General features: G+C 44.7%; 1 protein-coding gene and 1 pseudogene across 2 annotated transcripts in view; both read right to left on the reverse strand.

Annotated features, from left to right (window-relative positions):
- The window catches only part of KREMEN1 (kringle containing transmembrane protein 1), a 66,163-nt gene that overhangs the window by 34,161 nt on the left and 14,095 nt on the right, over positions 1 to 17,907 (reverse strand). For both annotated transcript variants that reach the window (XM_044243996.1, XM_044243995.1), the window contains exons 2-3: positions 13,196 to 13,358; positions 8,012 to 8,103 (exon numbers count right to left, since the gene is read on the reverse strand). In XM_044243996.1, coding sequence (XP_044099931.1) covers positions 8,012 to 8,103; positions 13,196 to 13,358 — 255 coding nt within the window. The remainder of the gene's footprint in view (positions 1 to 8,011; positions 8,104 to 13,195; positions 13,359 to 17,907) is intronic.
- LOC122903288 lies at positions 1,857 to 2,867 on the reverse strand (annotated as a pseudogene).

Raw genomic sequence — 17,907 nt, forward strand, 5'->3', positions numbered from 1 at the left:
GGGGGAGCTGGAGAGGAAGAAGCAGGCTCCCTGCTGAGCAGGGAGCCCAATGTGGGGCTCAATCCTAGGATACTGAGCTGAAGGCGGACAGACACTTAACGGCTGAGCCACCCAGGTGCCCCAGATGTGCTCTTTTTGAGGTGAAGTTCAAACCATGCAGTGAACATTCGGTGTTGGGAGAAACCACCCCCACCCCAGGCCTGGACATGGCTGCTGATATAGTGTTTCATGCCAAGGGTCCAAGACTGGGGAGCCCCTTCCCAGCTGAGAACAGCTGGGCAGGGAACACCCTCGGAGACGGCCCAACATCCTACAGAGAGATTCTGCTGTGCGGCGAATGCCTCCTGGATACCATCGCAGCCTGCTGTCCTCCTGGGGCTTGGGATTTCCCAAACTCAAAGAAGACAAGAAAATGACTTAGAGCTAAGAGCTTGAACTGCAGACCCTCTGTCGCCACTGACTTAATCCTTTGGTTTCCACAATGTCAAAAAGGCACTCTTCATAATTCGGCATACTTTCAGAATTTCAAACTCTAATTCCCAAACAATCCACCAGGAAAATTCTCAAGAATGACCTCAATAGTAGCCTGGATCCATCCCAGGGCCCCTGTTTTCAAGGAAATAAAGGAAATGGAGCTGTTCTCAAGAACTGGAGGGAAAGGGCACTGGTCTTGCCACGAGGAGCCCTAGATTCAAATCCGATTTGGCTCAGGGTATAATCCTCATCAGGTCACCTCACTACTCTAGGCTCATTGTCTCATCTAAACAATGGGGGATGGGGAGTGGACACACCGCCCACTTCACAACGCTGCTGGAAAGGTTAAATGTTAAACGAGGTAATGTGAATGAATATAAGTGTTTTATACACAGTCGGTACTCAATAATAGTTGAAATAAAAGTTGAAACACACTAAACATCAGTGATGACATTAAAATGCAAAAAGTGCTAACAGAGACAAAATATTTTCTGTAATTCAGAGACTGCCTTGACCACCCCTGCCAAAGCGCCCTTGGCTTTTTACTCAAGCTCTGAACATAGCTTTAAAAACTCTTATTAGGGATCACGCTTGGAAGCATATTTGTAAGGAACAACAAATCTGTTTTAAGAAGGCCAGGGTGTCATTTAATTAAAAGGAACTTGAGCCAGTGAAGTCACCAAAGGCCCCATTTTGCAGAGATGCCATGGCTGGCATCCCCTTAGGATTCCTCTGTGCGAATGATGCAATCTCTGGAGAACTTCTCACGGATTAAGAGGGAGACACTTCACCCCAAATCCCTAACACAGAAGCTTGAGGAGCTATGGAGACACATCTTCTGACACTCCATACTCTTCAGCCTCATCAGGTGGTGCTGTCGTCCACCTCATCTTCCCAGGTCAAATCCAAGCTCCATACTCACAAGACGGTCGTCCATTATCTGGCCCCACCTCATTCTTCTCAGACCTCATCTCTTGCCCTGCCTTCCTTTTTTATTTTTAAGTTAAAATTCCTTAATTTTTTATTCTGTACCACTACCACAATTTACAGGGCAATATACCTGACGTAATGAAAAGAAAAAGACAGACAAAGCTACAATAGATAAAAGACCGCAGGAATGTACATCCGACTGACACTACATTGCATTAACCAGTAGCTGCACTATGTTGTAAACTGTGGCTACGGCAGTCCTGAGCAAAAAGGCTTTCCTCTTTAAGCTGTAGTAACTTTTCTGACTACGGATCCTTGTTCCTTCTGTGGCAGATTTTTACCGTTCCTCTAATGCATTTCGGACGACTGTCTCAAAATAACCTGCAACTTTCCTGACAACTCCTCACTCTCTTTCCTGCTAAGAACTGCAGCCCTTTTCTTCTGAAAAATGTTTAGAACCTTCTGCTACCATATCCACCACTTCCACCACCAGATCCACAACCGCCACCATAAGGACTGCCTGAGCTTCTTCCACCAAAACTGCCCCCCTTCGTGGGTCCATAATTGGATTGCTGTCGTCCACTATAACTTCCACAATCATTATAGTTCCCATCACCATAGTTAGCTCCAAAATTTCCTCCTTCATTGTAACCACCATATCCTCTACCACCACCTCCATATCTACCTCCCTGGTTTTTGTATCCTGGTCCACCACCCCCATGGCCTCCTCTACTCCTATAACCAGGACCACCACCATAGTTGCCACCATCACCTCCAAATCCATTATATCCACCATCACCTCCGCCATAACTCCCTCTGCTGCCACCACCTCCACTACCACAACCTCCTCTTCCACCAAAGTTTCCACCACCTCCAGTTTCCTCCACGACCTCTTTGTGAGTCAGCAGACTGCATTTCTTCTTTAGAAAGGGCCTTCTTCACTTCACAACTATGCCCATTAATAGTGTGGTATTTCTGAACAATTTTAATAACTGTATCACGATCATCAAAAGTTACAAAAGCAAATCTTCTCTTTTTTCCACTCCGTCTGTCTTCCATAACTTCTATGGTTTCAATCTTGCCATACTTTTCAAAGTAGTCTCTCAAATTATATTCTTCTGTATCTCCTTTAATATCACCAACAAAAATTTTCTTTCACTGTTAGATGGGCACCAGGCTTTACAGAATCCTTTCTAGAAACAGCTCTCTTTGGTTCCACTACATGCCCATCAAACTTGTGTGGTCAAGCACATATTGCTGTATCCACCTCTTCAACACGAGAGTAAATCACAAAACCAAAACCTCTGGAATGTTTTGTTTGGGGGTCTCTCATCTCCACACAATCTGTAAGTGCACCCCACTTTTCAAAATGTTCTCTTAAACTATCATCTGTAGTTCCAAAGCTCAAACCACCAATAAACAGTTTTCTCAACTGCTCTGGTTCCTTTGGATCATGGCCCTCCTCCCCTGGTGGCAGTGGCTGGAGTTGGGCTGGGTGTGACTGGGCAGCGGTTTTACCTCCATTCTATGACAGGACTCGCCTCTTCCAACTCGACTTCAATATGGGACCGAGAGGAAGAGTTGCCTTTCCTTCTTATATTTCTATCTCAGCAACATTGATTTTGCCTGGGAATTCACTAGTGTGTGAGCGCACGCACATTATTCCTTCTACCCCAGTGCCCTCCCTACTCTACCCAACCCTAACATCTAGAACCTGACTGCTTCAAGTGTGATCCTACAACTCCACATCCCAGGGTCTGGTTAGAACTGCAGAGTCTCTAGCCTGCCCTAGACGTACTGAATCAGAATCTGCATTTTAATAAAATCCCCATGACTGTACTACTACTATATTTTCATGAGGAAACTTAAAGTTGGAGAAGGCCTGTAGCCAAGATCCCACCTCTTCCAGAAGCCCTTCTTGATAACCAGTAGCCCCTGCCTCCCACCATGCCAGGGAAGATGCCCCTCCTTCAGTGCTCCCAACCTTTTCTCATCTCATTTATTACAGAGTATCTTGTGTATGCTTATCTGTCTGTCTGTCTTTTGCTCTAGACTAGGGGGTCCCCAGAGACCACACCTTGTGTCGCCTGTGCTGTACAAGGTATGGCATATGACTGGAGCTTAAAAAATGACACTTGTCAAAGCGAGTAATAAACTCCTTGTGATTCTCAACTTTAATAACTAACTTTAAATAACTTTTATAACTAGCTTTAACTTTAATAATAATAACTTTAAATAACTAGAAGTTTATAAAGTTTAATAACTAAAATTTTAACCACTAACTTTATTTTTATTTATTTTTTTAGAGAGGAAGAGGGTGAGGGAGAGGGAAAGAGAGAATCCCAAGCGGGCTCTATGCCCAGCTCAAAGCTCAATCTCACAACCCTGAGATCATGACCTGAGCTGAAATCAAGATTTGGACACTTAAGTGACTGAACCACCCAGCTGTCCCTTATCACTAATAACTAACTCAGATACCTGTGAGCTATATGCAAATTATCTCAATTCAGGTTAATTAGGTTAATCATGTTATACATCTGAACCCAGATACTTTGAATGTTGTATTTATATATTTATTTTGAAATATTTAAAATATACAATTTTAAGATATCACAAAATTAACTTTTTATAATGGAAACTTCCAAACATACAAAAAAGCAGGAAGGAATAATGAGCCCATTGTCATGCAGCATCAAAAAATATCTACTTTTTTTAAAAAAACCATTCTAGTTTCATCTATTTCACTCATCTGACCCATTCACTCTTTGGGAGATGAGGTCATTAAAAAAAAATTCCAGACATATTATCAATTTCAACCACAAATATTTCAGTATGTATCCATAATTTCAAATGACTTAAACAATTATTTGTATATCCCCACCATGCCATTATTTTTTTTTTTTTTTAAAGATTTTTTAATTTATTCATTTGAGAGAGAGAGACAGTGAGAGAGAGCATGAGCGAGGAGAAGGTCAGAGAGCGAAGCAGACTCCCCGTGGAGCTGGGAGCCGGATGTGGGACTCGATCCCGGGACTCCGGGATCACGCCCTGAGCCGAAGGCAGTCGTCCAACCAACTGAGCCACCCAGGCGTCCCCACCATGCCATTATTGTACCTAATAAAATTAACAGTGGTTTCTTAATATAATCTAATAGTCTGTGTTCCAATTTCCCTATTTCAAAGATGAATTTGGGGGCGCCTGGGTGGCTCAGTGGGTTAAGCCTCTGCCTTCGGCTCAGGTCATGATCTCAGGGTCCTGGGATCAAGCCCCACATCGGGTTCCCTGCTCAGCAGGGGGCCTGCTCCCCCCCCCACCTGCCTATGCCTACTTGTGATCTCTCTCTGTCAAATAAACAAATAAAATCTTTAAAAAAAAAAAAATCTTAGGGGCGCCTGGGTGGCTCAGTGGGTTAAAGCCTCTGCCTTTGGCTCAGGTCATGATCCCAGGGTCCTGGGATTGAGCCCCCCATCACAATCTCTGCTCAGCGGGGAGCCTGCTTCCTCTTCTCTCTCTGCCTGCCTCTCTGCCTACTTGTGATCTCTGTCAAATAAATAAATAAAATCTTGAAAAAAAAAAGATGAATTTGTATAGTTGAGTTTGTAGAAATCAGGTGAATGTTTTATAGCAAAGAATGGCTCTCAGCAATGATAAAGTATATTTCTCATGCCCGTGGTTTCAGGCCCACATCGGCTATGTGGAGGAAATTATATTTGCCTTTAAATGCCATTTTCAGGTTCCCTTCCACCTCACAACTAGATTACTTAAACTTTTACAAAACTGTCCCAAATTTTTAAAAAGAATCTAGGTTACAACAGAACAAATCAAAAGCCATGCTGAGGCCCATCACATCCTTTGCAAGCAATGAAATAAATGGGAATTAGAATGGAGAGGATGATTATTTAACAAGAAAGAGATATGCAAAGAACAGATACTAAGCCAAATGGTTTCCGCCTCAGTAGCCAAACCAACAGGACTGAGTTGTAGAGGATGGGATCTAGAGGGATGGGAACCTTGAGGACTTTTTGAGGAAATTTGCTTTTTTAAATTTTTTTATTTTTTTATTTTTTTATTTTTTTAAGATTTTATTTATTTATTTGACAGAGAGATCACAAGTAGGCAGAGAGGCAGGCAGAGAGAGAGAGAGGAGGAAGCAGGCTCCCTGCTGAGCAGAGAGCCCGATGCGGGACTCGGTCGGAAATTTGCTTTTTAATGATCTGTATTTCTTCTGTCCACAATAGAAACTTGGGGTATCTAAGAAACATACTGGCCCATGTGGTTTGAAGAGCATATCTGATTACCTCAGAGTTGTTCTCTTTTTAACAGTTATGTTCTGGGTTGGGGGTACGGTGAGTCTGGTGGGGGGTATTAAGGAGGGCACGTATTGCATGGAGCACTGGATGTGGTACATAAACAATGAATTTTGGAACACTGAAAAAAATAAAAATAAAATCTTTTAAAAAATTAATTAAAAAAAAAATAATGGTTATGTTCTGATCCATGCTCCACAGGTCAAAAGCACAGTTCAAGTTTCTCTTTTTCCCTGTGTGAATCAGACTTCATCGCTGCCTCCCTGCTTGTCTTAGCTCTGTCCGAAACATGCCGCCGGGCAGAGATTCCGGTCGCCACACAATGGCCTGCCATTCAACCACATTTTGTTTTGTCCCTAAACATCCACTCCCCCGGCTCCTGCTGGGTCTGTTATATTCAGATATGAACTTTCCAGGAATCTGATCATGTCACAGGCCTTTTCCTGTATGACAAGTTCAATGCTAATCATGAATAGTGGGCTTCGCACAGAGGGTTAGTATTATTCATGAAAATTATGACTCCACATCCAGAAATAGGGCAAAACTGGCCTAAAATAGGCTGGTTGTATCTCCGTCGAGTCCACTAGGCAACTACCAACGCCTCTTCCTTCAACCAGCACAGAAGTTTTTCTCAACTACATTAATCAGACACTCAAGGAGCACAATGTTCTGCCAGACTCTCAAAGTCTGAGGCTCAGCTAGATGGGGAGCCCCGGTGCCCACAGGGTGAACGGAAGGGTTTTCTAAAGAACCAAAGCCAGATACTGTTCCCTCCCCAGCACCCCCCTAAATCAGGTACTCCCCAGCTCTCATTCCCAACCTCTGTATGCTACCCTGCCCAGACCATTTCAAGGCCAACTTCAGACATTTCGAGAAGGCTACTAAAGGGCCACTGAAAAAGGAAATGATATTTAATTTTCCTTTTTTGGAAGAGTGAGGCACATCCTGCAAATATTAGGAATGAGGGGGTACTACATGGGTTGTATCATTTTTCCGTAATTCTCTCTTCTGCAACTTAGTTTCAGTGACCACATGAGTCCGCTACCATTGGTCCAAATCATATTTTATAAATGCAAGTTGAGGATTATCTTTCCAAATAAAAGCGGCCAGATTGAAATCCCCTCCTCGCCATTCCTGAGAGAATGACACAGGCTAGTACTAAAAGACTATCTTTGTGTAGAACAAATGGACCGAGGAAAATCTGCTTTCCTCTCCCCCTGCCCCTTTCTTCTTTACATAACTAGAGCCAAATGAGATGTTTTTCATTTTAAAAATTTGATTAAGCAGACTGAGCAAAAGCCCATTCTGCTGGTCTTTACTGTCTCCTCAATTTTGGGACTGAATCAAGGCATACTTGGGTTGGAAGGAGAGTGAAGCCAGGGCCTCACTGCCAGGCAATGGTCTCATTTGGAAATTTGTAACTTTTGGAAGGTGAGAGATAGGGCCTGCAGCACCCCTTCCCCATGAGGCAGCAGAATTCAGACTGCTGTGGTGGGCATGAGTGAGAGGTCCCAGGTCCCCCACAAACCTCCATATCACTCTAAATACATAGCCTCCGGGGCTGAGGTGTGAGGATGTGTGGTGACGGATCAAGTGTGGTGACAGGATAAGGAGTAAGGGGAAATAGTATGGTAAAAAACAACCCAGGTAGAATTATTATGAAGGGGCTGTCCTTTTCCTCAGCTCTAGTAACTGAGAAAACCTGCTCCCTTGGCATATTTAAAAAGATATTACGGGGCACCTAGGTAGCTGTTGGTTAAGTGTCCAATTCTTGATTTTGGCTCAGGTCATGATCTCAGGGTGGTTAGATCGAGCCCTGTGTCGGGTGGGAGCCCGCTTAAGTTTCTCTCCTGCTGCCCCTCCCACCCCCTCTCTCAAAAAAAGAAAGAAGAAAAGATCGGACAAACAGTACATTAGTACCGGCCTCCAGGGCCATTCTCTTTTGGGCTTCTGTACTTTAAAACTACAATATATTCTACCTTGTTTTCAAGTGTCTTCCTAAGAGTCCCTAGCACACTGCATGTTCCCTGAGGGTCAGGGTATCCTTCTGCCTCTGTGTCTTGCATATAATAAACATAACTTATCTATCAAGGGAATGGGGGTCCTGAGGCAACCAGGCCCTCTATTTCTGAAAAGTCTCAACAAGAGAAAGGGAAAATCCCCAGCCCAGGATGGCTTCACCTTTCACCTGCTTCATGAAATCCACCTGCCTGAACAACCTGCTCTCTGGCAGAGGCCTTCCACTCTGTACCCTCAGTGCTAGTGTCCTGAAACCTTCAGCGGGCGCGTTAGAGCCTTACTCTGACAAGCGGGAATCTCGCAGTACTTCCAGTAGACTCCGTCCTCGTGCTCTGCCACATAGCACCAGGGGCTCACATCTCCATCTGGATTTCTGTCGGGGAAAGGACACATAAGTAACATTTCTGTCATGTTGAGTCAACTCACTTTTCAGGTTTACCAAAAAGGAATGCATCAGCATCTGTGTTATTTCTAGTAATTGGTATGTATGGGTATTGGTATGTGCTGCCTCTTACAAAGAGAAAAATGTGGTGATGGGGTATGCCTGGCTGGCTCAGACTGAAGAGCATGTGGCTCTGGATCTCGGGGTCGTGAGTTCAAGCCCCACATTGGGTGTAGAGATTACTTTAAAAAAAAAAAAAAGAGGAAGAGAAGAATGGTAACGCTACAAGAACAAACTCAAGGGCTCCTGGGTAGCTAAGACGGTTAAGTGGCTGCCTTCAGCTCAGGTCATGATCCCAGGATCCTGGGATTGAGTCCCACATCGGGCTCCCTACTCAGCAGAGAGCCTTCTTCTCCCTCTCCCTCTGCCTGCCACTCTGCCTACTTGTGCTCTCTAGCTCTCTGTCAAATAAATAAATAAAATCTTAAAAAAAAAAAAAAAGTCTTAAAAAAAAAAAAAGAACAAACTCATGCACTCTGACATACAATTCAGAATTTGGGGGTAAGGGATGTGTGTGGTGAGCAAAGGTTATATAATTTTACAAAGATTCATGATAGTGTAACCAGGACAACTGACCAGAGAACAAATCATGCCAAGCAGCACTGGCACCTTAAGTGTGCACACAGTGAACCCCACGGTGGAGTGCACAGGTGCTCTCAGTACTGTGGATAAGAATGTGAGTGAGCTGGAGCACTGGGTGTGGTGAAAAAATAATGAATAATGTTTTTCTGAAAATAAATAAATTAGAAAAAAAAAAAAAAAAGAATGTGAGTGAGCCCAGGGGCGCCTGGATGGCTCAGTCAGTTAAGCGTCCGACTTTGGCTCAGGTAGTGATGCCCTGACCTCTGGGTCCTGGGATGGAGCATCGCATCAGAGACTTGACTGGTTCTGTGCCAAGCCTCTCTGTAAGGTGGGGAAGCCTCCTTCTCCCTCTTCCTCTACCCCTCCCCCACTGTGTTCTCTCTCTGTCATATAAATTTTAAAAACTTTACATTAAAAAAAAAAAAAGGATGCGTGATGCCTGGGTGGCTCAGTGGATTAACTGTCTGCCTTTTGCTCAGGTCATGAACCCAGGGTCCTTGGATCAAGTCCCACGTGGGGCTCCTTGCTCAGCAGGGACCCTGCTTTTCCCTCTGCCTGCTGCTCCCCCTGCTTGTACCTCTCTCTCTCACAAATAAAAAAAATCTTAAAAAAAAAAAAAGAATGCGAATGGACACCCATGATCAGGATGGCAATTTGGCAATTAAAGCCAAAGGCCCAAAACATATGCAAAGCCTCTTTACCAGGCAATTTCTCCTTTAGTACTTTAAGTAAATCTCTACTTACAAAGATGTTCATTGTAGCATTTTTATAATACAAACAAGTTAGAAACAATACTTAAGGATTGGTTAAATAAATGTTATATCCATATAAGGGAATGCTGAGCAGCTAGTAAAAATGCGGTGTAAAGACACATTTATTAATATAAAAAGACATCCACATGTCTTGTTAGTTTATTTTTTTTTAAGATTTTATTTATTTATTTGACAGAGAGAGCACAAGTAGGCAGAGAGGCAGGCAGAGAGAGGGGGGAAGGAGGCTTCCCGCCCAGCAGAGAGCCCGATGTGGGACTCAATCCCAGAACCCTGGGATCATGACCTGAGCCGAAGGCAGAGGCTTTAACCCACTGAGCTACCCAGGTGCCCCTTGTTAGGTTTTTTTAAAGGTAGTTTGAAAACACGATGGGTGACACAGTCCCATCATTTGAAGAGGTATTTAGGAAAGGATACACATCAAACCCCTGAAAGTATCTCTGGAGCATGGGACTATCAGTAATTAAAATTTTTTTTCCTTTTCTGATTCTCTTTAATTTTCTGTTTCTTCTACAATGAACACTGGTTGTGTAATTTTTAAACAATAAAATAAAATTCACGTGCTACAGAATCCACTGACAAGCTTTCACTAACACCAGGCTAGTTGGCACATGTTTGACAGAAGTGGGTCCTATTCCTCCCTCAAAATACTAACTTCTCAGAAAAATCTGAGGAAGGCTAAGCCTAAGAGTTTCAGTCAGAACATGCAATCCTGTGATCCTGGTACCAACTTCTGATGCAGCACTAATATTTTTTAAAGGCTGATTTCACATTTCTAAAATGCCCTTGAAGGTCTTTTCAACTCAAAGACACCATGACAATAACGGGCCATCCCGCTTTAACAGACCCCAAATCGCAAGGGCTACCACACACGCACATACACACAGAAAAGCCTTGCCTCCAAGCTCCCTTTCTTTCGACTCAGAACACTGGAAACCCGACACGCCGGTTAGGCCGGAAATGGGCATAAAGACCCTGCAGCGGGAGCTCTGGAGCCACCCCTATCAGGCCCAGAGGGATAAGCCTATTGTGGGGCCCAGAAGATAAGCCTCCCGAAGCACAAAGGGTCCTTTCATTTTCTGTGCCCAAAGGCAGGTGCCAGCGCCAACTCTGCTCTTCCCTGTCCGTCTGCCTTTGCCTCTAATCCAGATCCGTCGAGTCCAGAGAAGTGCATTCCCATCACTCGCCATCTCACAGACATCTCCACTGCGATGGGTCTGGCACCCGAGCACAAGACAAACATGGTGTCGGATGTCAGCTGAGAAATCAAAGCAGGAGAACTTGTACAAAGCCCTTTTTTAAACAGAATTTCACTGTCATCTTCCTCCCTCTATTCACTGTCCAGCTTTGATGTAGTATTTAGTGAAGGCGTTAGAAAACAACTGTTTATTATCAATGTCAAAACCATTCTGAAAAGCATCCGTATAGCTTAATAAAGAATAAGCAAATTCATCTTGGATTTCGCTGCCGAGCTAAAACAAAAGGCATAGACCTGCTGATGTGATGATAATCAACATTTCGGCCTCCCTTTTTTCTGAAGTAAAAACTGGTAGTTCAGGTCTGGTACATTCCATCAAGTCAAAGGAGAGGCTGCCTCTGGCCAGGGCTGAGAGAAGGCAGTCATGTTATCTCCCCCCCAACCCCTGCTGCTCTCCCAGTGGAGAACCATGTGCACTTGTGGGAGTCTGTGTAGGGCTGGGTGCTAATCCATGTATGAGAAAAGACTTTCTTTTTCATATAAAAGAAATCTCTTTGGAAATTTAAAATTTACCTTAAAGTCAGACTTAAACTTAGGAGCTCTTCTGAGAAGCCATGCTTGAAAGAAAGTAACAGAATAATAGCATAAACTAGTAGCCCTCTATCAAGAGGCGCTTTGGAACAAGACTATAAGTAACTATTGTAAAAACAAACAAAAAACCTCTAAACACAGGTTTCTCTTCCTAAGAGAAGGAAGGAACCCAACTCTTTCTATGAGTAGCAAAAGGGACGGAAATAAACCAGAAATGGAGTGGGGTTAATTTCCTTAATCATGCAAAAATGATCTTAATGAATATGTAAACCTCTGAAAACACAATGTAAAAGAATGACTTCATGAGCATGTGTAACTTTAACAATAAAATGCAACATAGCAAAATGTGAAGTAACATGATTGTTACCTCTGGGAACTGGGTGGGGCTTGCTGAGGATTTTAGGGGGAAAAATGACAAAAGATGACCTTATTTAAGCAATATTTATCTGTAGTTTTTGAGATTTTGGAAAAGCTTTTAAGATTTTTATAATAACAACTAAAAAATAATGCAATGGTGACTGCAGGGGAATGGCCAGTTGGAACAAATTAGAGCAGAGGTGAAGGAAAGAGCTGCAGGCACAGGGATAACCTGGACGACAGGCCTGGGACTTCAAGACACCCACAAGGGTCCTGGGTATTAGGAAAGTTACATAGGGAGAGCAGAAAGTAAACCATGTGGTCCATGCAAGGCAAGTATGAATACGTTGGCTCAGTAGGGTCGACAATGCCACAGCTGAGATTCCAACATCTGGTAGAACCAGGGACATAGCGTGAGACTCAAAGAGTAGCTCGGTGAACATTTCTGCCTTTGCACCTGTCCTTAATACTAATTAATTCGACACAGTGCTGAACCATGAGTCACATTATCAGTATCTTGAGTATAAATAGCTTAAATGTAGCTATCACCAAAAGTGCTTAGAATCTTTCTTTGCTCTTGTCCCTATAGACCAGCGTCTTAACTTGCTTTGGACCACTGGTAACTTTGCAACCCTGATCAAAGTTATGAATCATATCTGTGGAAAATCTCTAGCTGAAGCATCTTGGATCTTGGGTGAGGAACCCCTGTCAGAGTTAGACAGGAGGTAAACACCAAAGAAAATCTTATTCTACGGAGAGGAAGGAAACAGCACAAAGCTGATGGTTGCAGCTGCTCCTAGGGCAAGGCTCTCCTGGACTGGCGGGAGGTGGGATAATGTAGGACAGCTTCCTTTACTCAGAAGCAGAGGGAGGCTCGGGCCACAGGCAGTGCTCTGTTTGACCACCACATTCACAGGAGCTTAAAAAGCTTTGCCATCTGTGTATTGTCTACTGGCACTGGGGCCAACTAAGAAAGCCCTTCCCAAGAGATGTGTAAGTGATCAGACAGGAAAGCAGAGCTCTGAAAACCTGCATCAAAGCAACCAGAGTTGAAAAAAGAGTGGTAGAGTGTGTGTGTGTGTGTGTGTGTGTGTGCTCACGTGCGCACACGCCACACACACACACACACACACACACACAAGCAAGGTGTGGGAGGAAGATTTTTAACATAGTAACAAGAAAGGCCTTCTGTGGGCGCCTGGGTGGCTCAGTGGGTTAGGCCGCTGCCTTCGGCTCAGGTCATGATCTCGGGGTCATGGGATCGAGTCCCACATCGGGCTCTCTGCTCAGCGGGAAGCCTGCTTCCTCCTCTCTCTCTGCCTGCCTCTCTGCCTACTTGTGATCTCTCTCTGTCAAATAAATAAATAAAATCTTAAAAAAAAAAAAAAAAGAAAAAAGAAAGGACTTCTGAGTTGGTCAAAAGGAGACAAAGAAGCTTTCCATAGTTGTGAGCAAGGTTGGAAGGGACTGGAAAAGAAGGCCAAAGATTTTTTTTTTTTTTAAGCACGGTGTGGCCCCATCTTACCTGCAGTAGTTATGCTCGCCTAGGCCCCCCTCCCCATTGGGGTATTTCAGAGTGTTGTATGGATGCTGGAAAGTCTCGTTCCAGAACAGGCATGGCTTCCCGCCTTGAAGTGCCGTCCAGTTCTGCGTTCCCCTATAATCTGCACCATTGGCCGTGAAACATTCTAGGAGAAAGAAAAGACAGAGCAAACTAATTTTCTGGCAACATCCACAGTCTCCTCCCTCTCTGGTTGATGTTTTATTTGTTTTGTTTGGACCCAGCTGGAAATGGATAGTGTCTTGCTAGATCCTGGACACCGCGAAGTTAACATTGCTGGGGTTGAGTAAATCTGAAACGCAGTCCCCTTCAAATGCAAGGCTAGTCTTGGCACTAGCTTGCCTACAGACACTTTACAGATACTCTTCCCCTAGAGTATACAGATCCCAACTCGGATATAAACAGGGAGCTGAAATGTACTGAAGCCCATGAAGTGAACCGGGAAACCCCCAAATCTGGATACAGTGGGTAGCAGCCATCACAAGGAATTCTGGGTGCTCGGAGGGGGTCACTGGTCTCGCCAGTGTCTCTGTGTGGTAACTAGAACCAGGTCACCAGCTGTACGTGAGTTCTCCCCTACAGTCTGAAAGGCTACACTGACACTTGGATTTAATAAGCCCATCGGATACAGCAACGCTTTGGAATCCCAATCACACAAGTCTGGGAATGACTCACATTCCCTGGTAATGAAGAACAGTCCTCCCCATGCTGTTTGAGATAGAGATGCAATGGAACAGACAGTCAACAGGAGGGAGCGGGGGCCAAGTTGGCATTTTGTCTCACCTCTTTCTGAAATTCCTCCCTACAAGACACACCGAATGTCATCTCAGGTCCATTTAATAAAATCACAAAATCCTTGCAGGTGCAACAATGTGCTTCTAAAATCTGCTTCTCAGACTTTGGGGGGATGGGAACCGAGGCTGATAGGATTTCCCCCCACATATTGCATGCATTAAATTCACAGAGGTTCATGAGAAAGGCACAGTACAAAGAGCAATTTTTAAAAATTAGCTTAGTTGAAACTGACAGATAGAAGTACTTCAAACACTTCTTTAAGATGTATCCCTCGGAACCTGATGATCTGGGGGAGTTACACTGACATTCTCGGCTTGCTTGCTCCCCTGCCCCTGGCACGCGTTGACCTCTAACTTCCGGTATGAAGGACTCTCAGTGCTGTCTCCTGTTGCAAGGCATGTGCCTGTTCCAACTTACGCATGCGAACAATATGAGCGCATCTACATTCTAGGAGCTACATCTTCTAATATTTAAAATCTACCCACAGACCATCTCGCTTTCTATACCCCCTTCCTCCCACTATCTGGGCTTTTCTTTGCCTGGAAGAGCATGGTTTTATGGACAGCCAAAATAACCTGGAATTCCAGGCTGCACAGAACATAACAGCAACTCATCGTGTTTGGTGTGACATCCACATGCCACAGCCAGTACGACTCATCAGACACTGAAACAACCACTCTGCCCACAGTGTGCATAAATACAAAATGCTAAAGGTCATTCAAGGAGGCAGCTCAGTGTAACATAAAATACACTGAACGGAGAGGCTAAGCTCTAGTTTCTTGTCCTGGACCTGCTGCGGGCCAGCTGTGTCACCTTGGACGAGTCACTGTCACCCACGGCACCACTAACACATAGTATTTCACCGTATGCCGAGCTCTGCTCTAAATGCTTCACAAATATCAACTCCCTACCAACCTGAAGTAGAGGTCTCAGTATCCCATTTTACAAATGTGGCCACTGGGTCACTCAACTATCTTTCAGTGTCCCTAGAGGACCTCTTCAGATCATCCTTGCTTTCTCTGTCACTTCCCTCACTACATTTCCCCCTCATCAGCAAGTCCTGTTGACTTTCTTAAAATATATACCCCGAAACTGCCCTCTCCTCTCCATCTTGGGTGCCCCCACTTTAGTCCCATTCACATTCAGAGGACAGTTCAGCCTCGTTCAGGATTCACAGCCTCACTTCTGTCCTCTGCAACTCATTCTCTGCACGGTGCTCAAAGTTCTCAGGAAAAGATGAGCGCTGGGTACAAAACCCAAACCCTTCATCCTTGCCTGCTAAGTCCCCGGCCTTTACTCTCACAGCACCCTGAGCTCTTCTCCTAGTCACTCGCCCGTGATCCTGCCACACTGGCCTGCTTCTAATTCCATAAACACACCATGCTATTTCCTGCCCAAAATGTTCTTCCTCTAATACCTCCCAGGGCAGACTAAATGTTCACTCCTCAGAAAACCTATCCCTACCATCTCCACTCCTAGTTTTCTGCCTTTAGTCTAGTTTGCTTCATAGCATTTATTATCACTAGAAATATATATTATCTGCTAGACAGGGAGAGAGAGAGAGAGAGACTCTGTGCATGCGTGTGTGTGTGTGTGTGTGTGTGTGTGTACCAAACCCTATCCTGACTCAAGGGTTAGAATGGGACCTGAAAACTGTATTTCTAAAAATCTGCCTCAGTGCTTCTGTTAAGTAATTTGTCTTGGGAACCATTAGACTAGATGATTCTAAGAGCATCAAGCCAACCTTTTGCCGATTGCTAGAATTTTAATTGCTGCGTGCAGATACATCTTTTACTCCTATCACAAGTGGTTGGGGAGTGGCCCAGGAGCCAGAAATGCCGGCCAACCAATGGAAGCCTTAGCCATAAACAGCAATTTGCAGGACAGTGGGGTCAGTGTTCCCAGAGGCTCGGATGACCTGATTTGTAACACAAAAGAATGTGGTGGCCATCCACACCTGTCAGTCCTCCTGAATGGGGATGAGGAGGCATCTGAGAGAGCGAATGGCAAAATGTAGGCTTCTTTGCTTCAGTCTGTTTCTCCTAGACCCAAATCTTATTCTCATTGCATTAGGGAAAGTGAGGCAGCGTACCACATTTTATGATTTTTTTAAATGGATTTGCCCAGTGCATATCAATTATGGACAAAAACAAGAAAAACAAACTTGAACATTCTGGATTAAAGTGACATGAGCATTTTGATTTCATCAGAAGACCACGGGGGGGGGGTAATGAGGACCCCTTCTCCCTTATTGTCTACTGCTAAAAAACTGACATAAGCTTTGGCTAGATAAACAAGAAACGGCTTAGACCAGTAAGAAATAAAATATCACATGGCCAGCTGTATATTTAGGCATTCAGTGAAAGGGAATGAGCAAAGGTGATAGATCTCATGTCTAGCATATTCTTAATTAACCCATTCAACAAATATTTATTCAGTACAAACTATGTGTCTGGCACTGTTCACAGCACTGGGGCTACACTGGTGAACACTCAGCAGTCACGGAGCTTACATAGTAACAGGGGGCCACGCGCATAACAAACCAATCAAATTTACATCAGGTAGTGAGGAGTGCTGAAAGGAAAAACAGAGTAAGGGGATGGAGACTGAATGGTGGGGGTTCTATTTTAAGGGGGGGTGGGCCAGAAAAGGCCCGGAGGGGAGGGGGCATTTGAGCAGAGATATGGTCAAAGGGAGGAAACAAAACCATCTTAAACGTGTAGGGAGAGCAGTATTGGCAATGGGCACAGTGAAGAGGGGACCCCTGCGGGCCCCAGTGTGCTCGGCAGGTCTGGGGAACTAAAAGGCCGCTCCTCTAAGCGGGAGTGGGTGAGGAGGGAAGAGGAGGGGGAGGAGAGAGACAAGGCCAAGGACACACGGTCTAGAGCATTATATAAATCAGATTTTGGCTTTTGTTCTGAGTGTGAGGGGAAGCCAGTGGAGGGTTCTGAGCAGAGAAATGACATGATCTGACTTATCTTTCAAAACCACTGTTTAAAAAAAAAAAAAAAGCCATAAAAACAAAAACAAAAAAAACCTGTCTAGCTGCTGGGTGGAGAAATATCTGGAGAGGCAGGAACTCACTGGGGACATCACTCAGGTGGTTACAGCAGAAAGATGAGCTAGAAAAGATGCCCTGGACCAGGGTGGCAGCCGAAAGGTGGTGAGAAGTAGCCACATTCTGGATATTCTTTGAAGGCAGAGCCAAAAGTATTTGCTGAGAGAAAGAGGAGTCGAGGCCCACCCCAAGGACATGGGCCTGAGGGGAGACTCCATTTACTACAATGGGGAGGCCCCAAGAGGGGCAGAGTACGTTGGGTGGAACAAGGCTTTGGCTGTGGATCGGTTAAGTCTGAGACACCTTTCAGAACAGTGGGTGGAGACACACAGGAAGCAGATGGCTTGATGAGCCTGGAGCTGAGGAAAAGGGCCGAGCGAGGCTGGCTGGAGCTACAAGTGTGGCAGTAACGGCACAGATGCGTGGAGAGAACAGGGTTACCGCGGGTGGAGAGAGAAGACAACTGGGCCTGAGTCCGGGGGCCCTGCAACATTTCAGGCAAGGAAAGAGGAGGGCCTGGCACTGATGAGTGAGAAAGTGTGCCCTGGGAGGTAGGAGAAAAGCTAAGGAAGTGTGTGCATCTTGGAAGTCAAGGGAGAAGGTGTCCTGAGCAGGAAGGATAATAAACTGTGAACACCGAGGAAACTTCGTTTCCTCATTTTCTCTGGCCAGATCCCAATTACCTCATAGAAGTCATCTGTCTGACCCTATCTCTCCATCGGAAAACTCCAAATGTTTTGTTGTGGGGACTTAATGAAAACAGCCCTTACGTTAAACATAAGCCTGACCGAAATTTAGTAATACAGCAGAAAATTTCCTCAAT

Source organism: Neovison vison, chromosome 3 (genome assembly GCF_020171115.1).
Source record: "Neovison vison isolate M4711 chromosome 3, ASM_NN_V1, whole genome shotgun sequence".
Lineage (NCBI taxonomy): Eukaryota > Metazoa > Chordata > Mammalia > Carnivora > Mustelidae > Neogale > Neogale vison.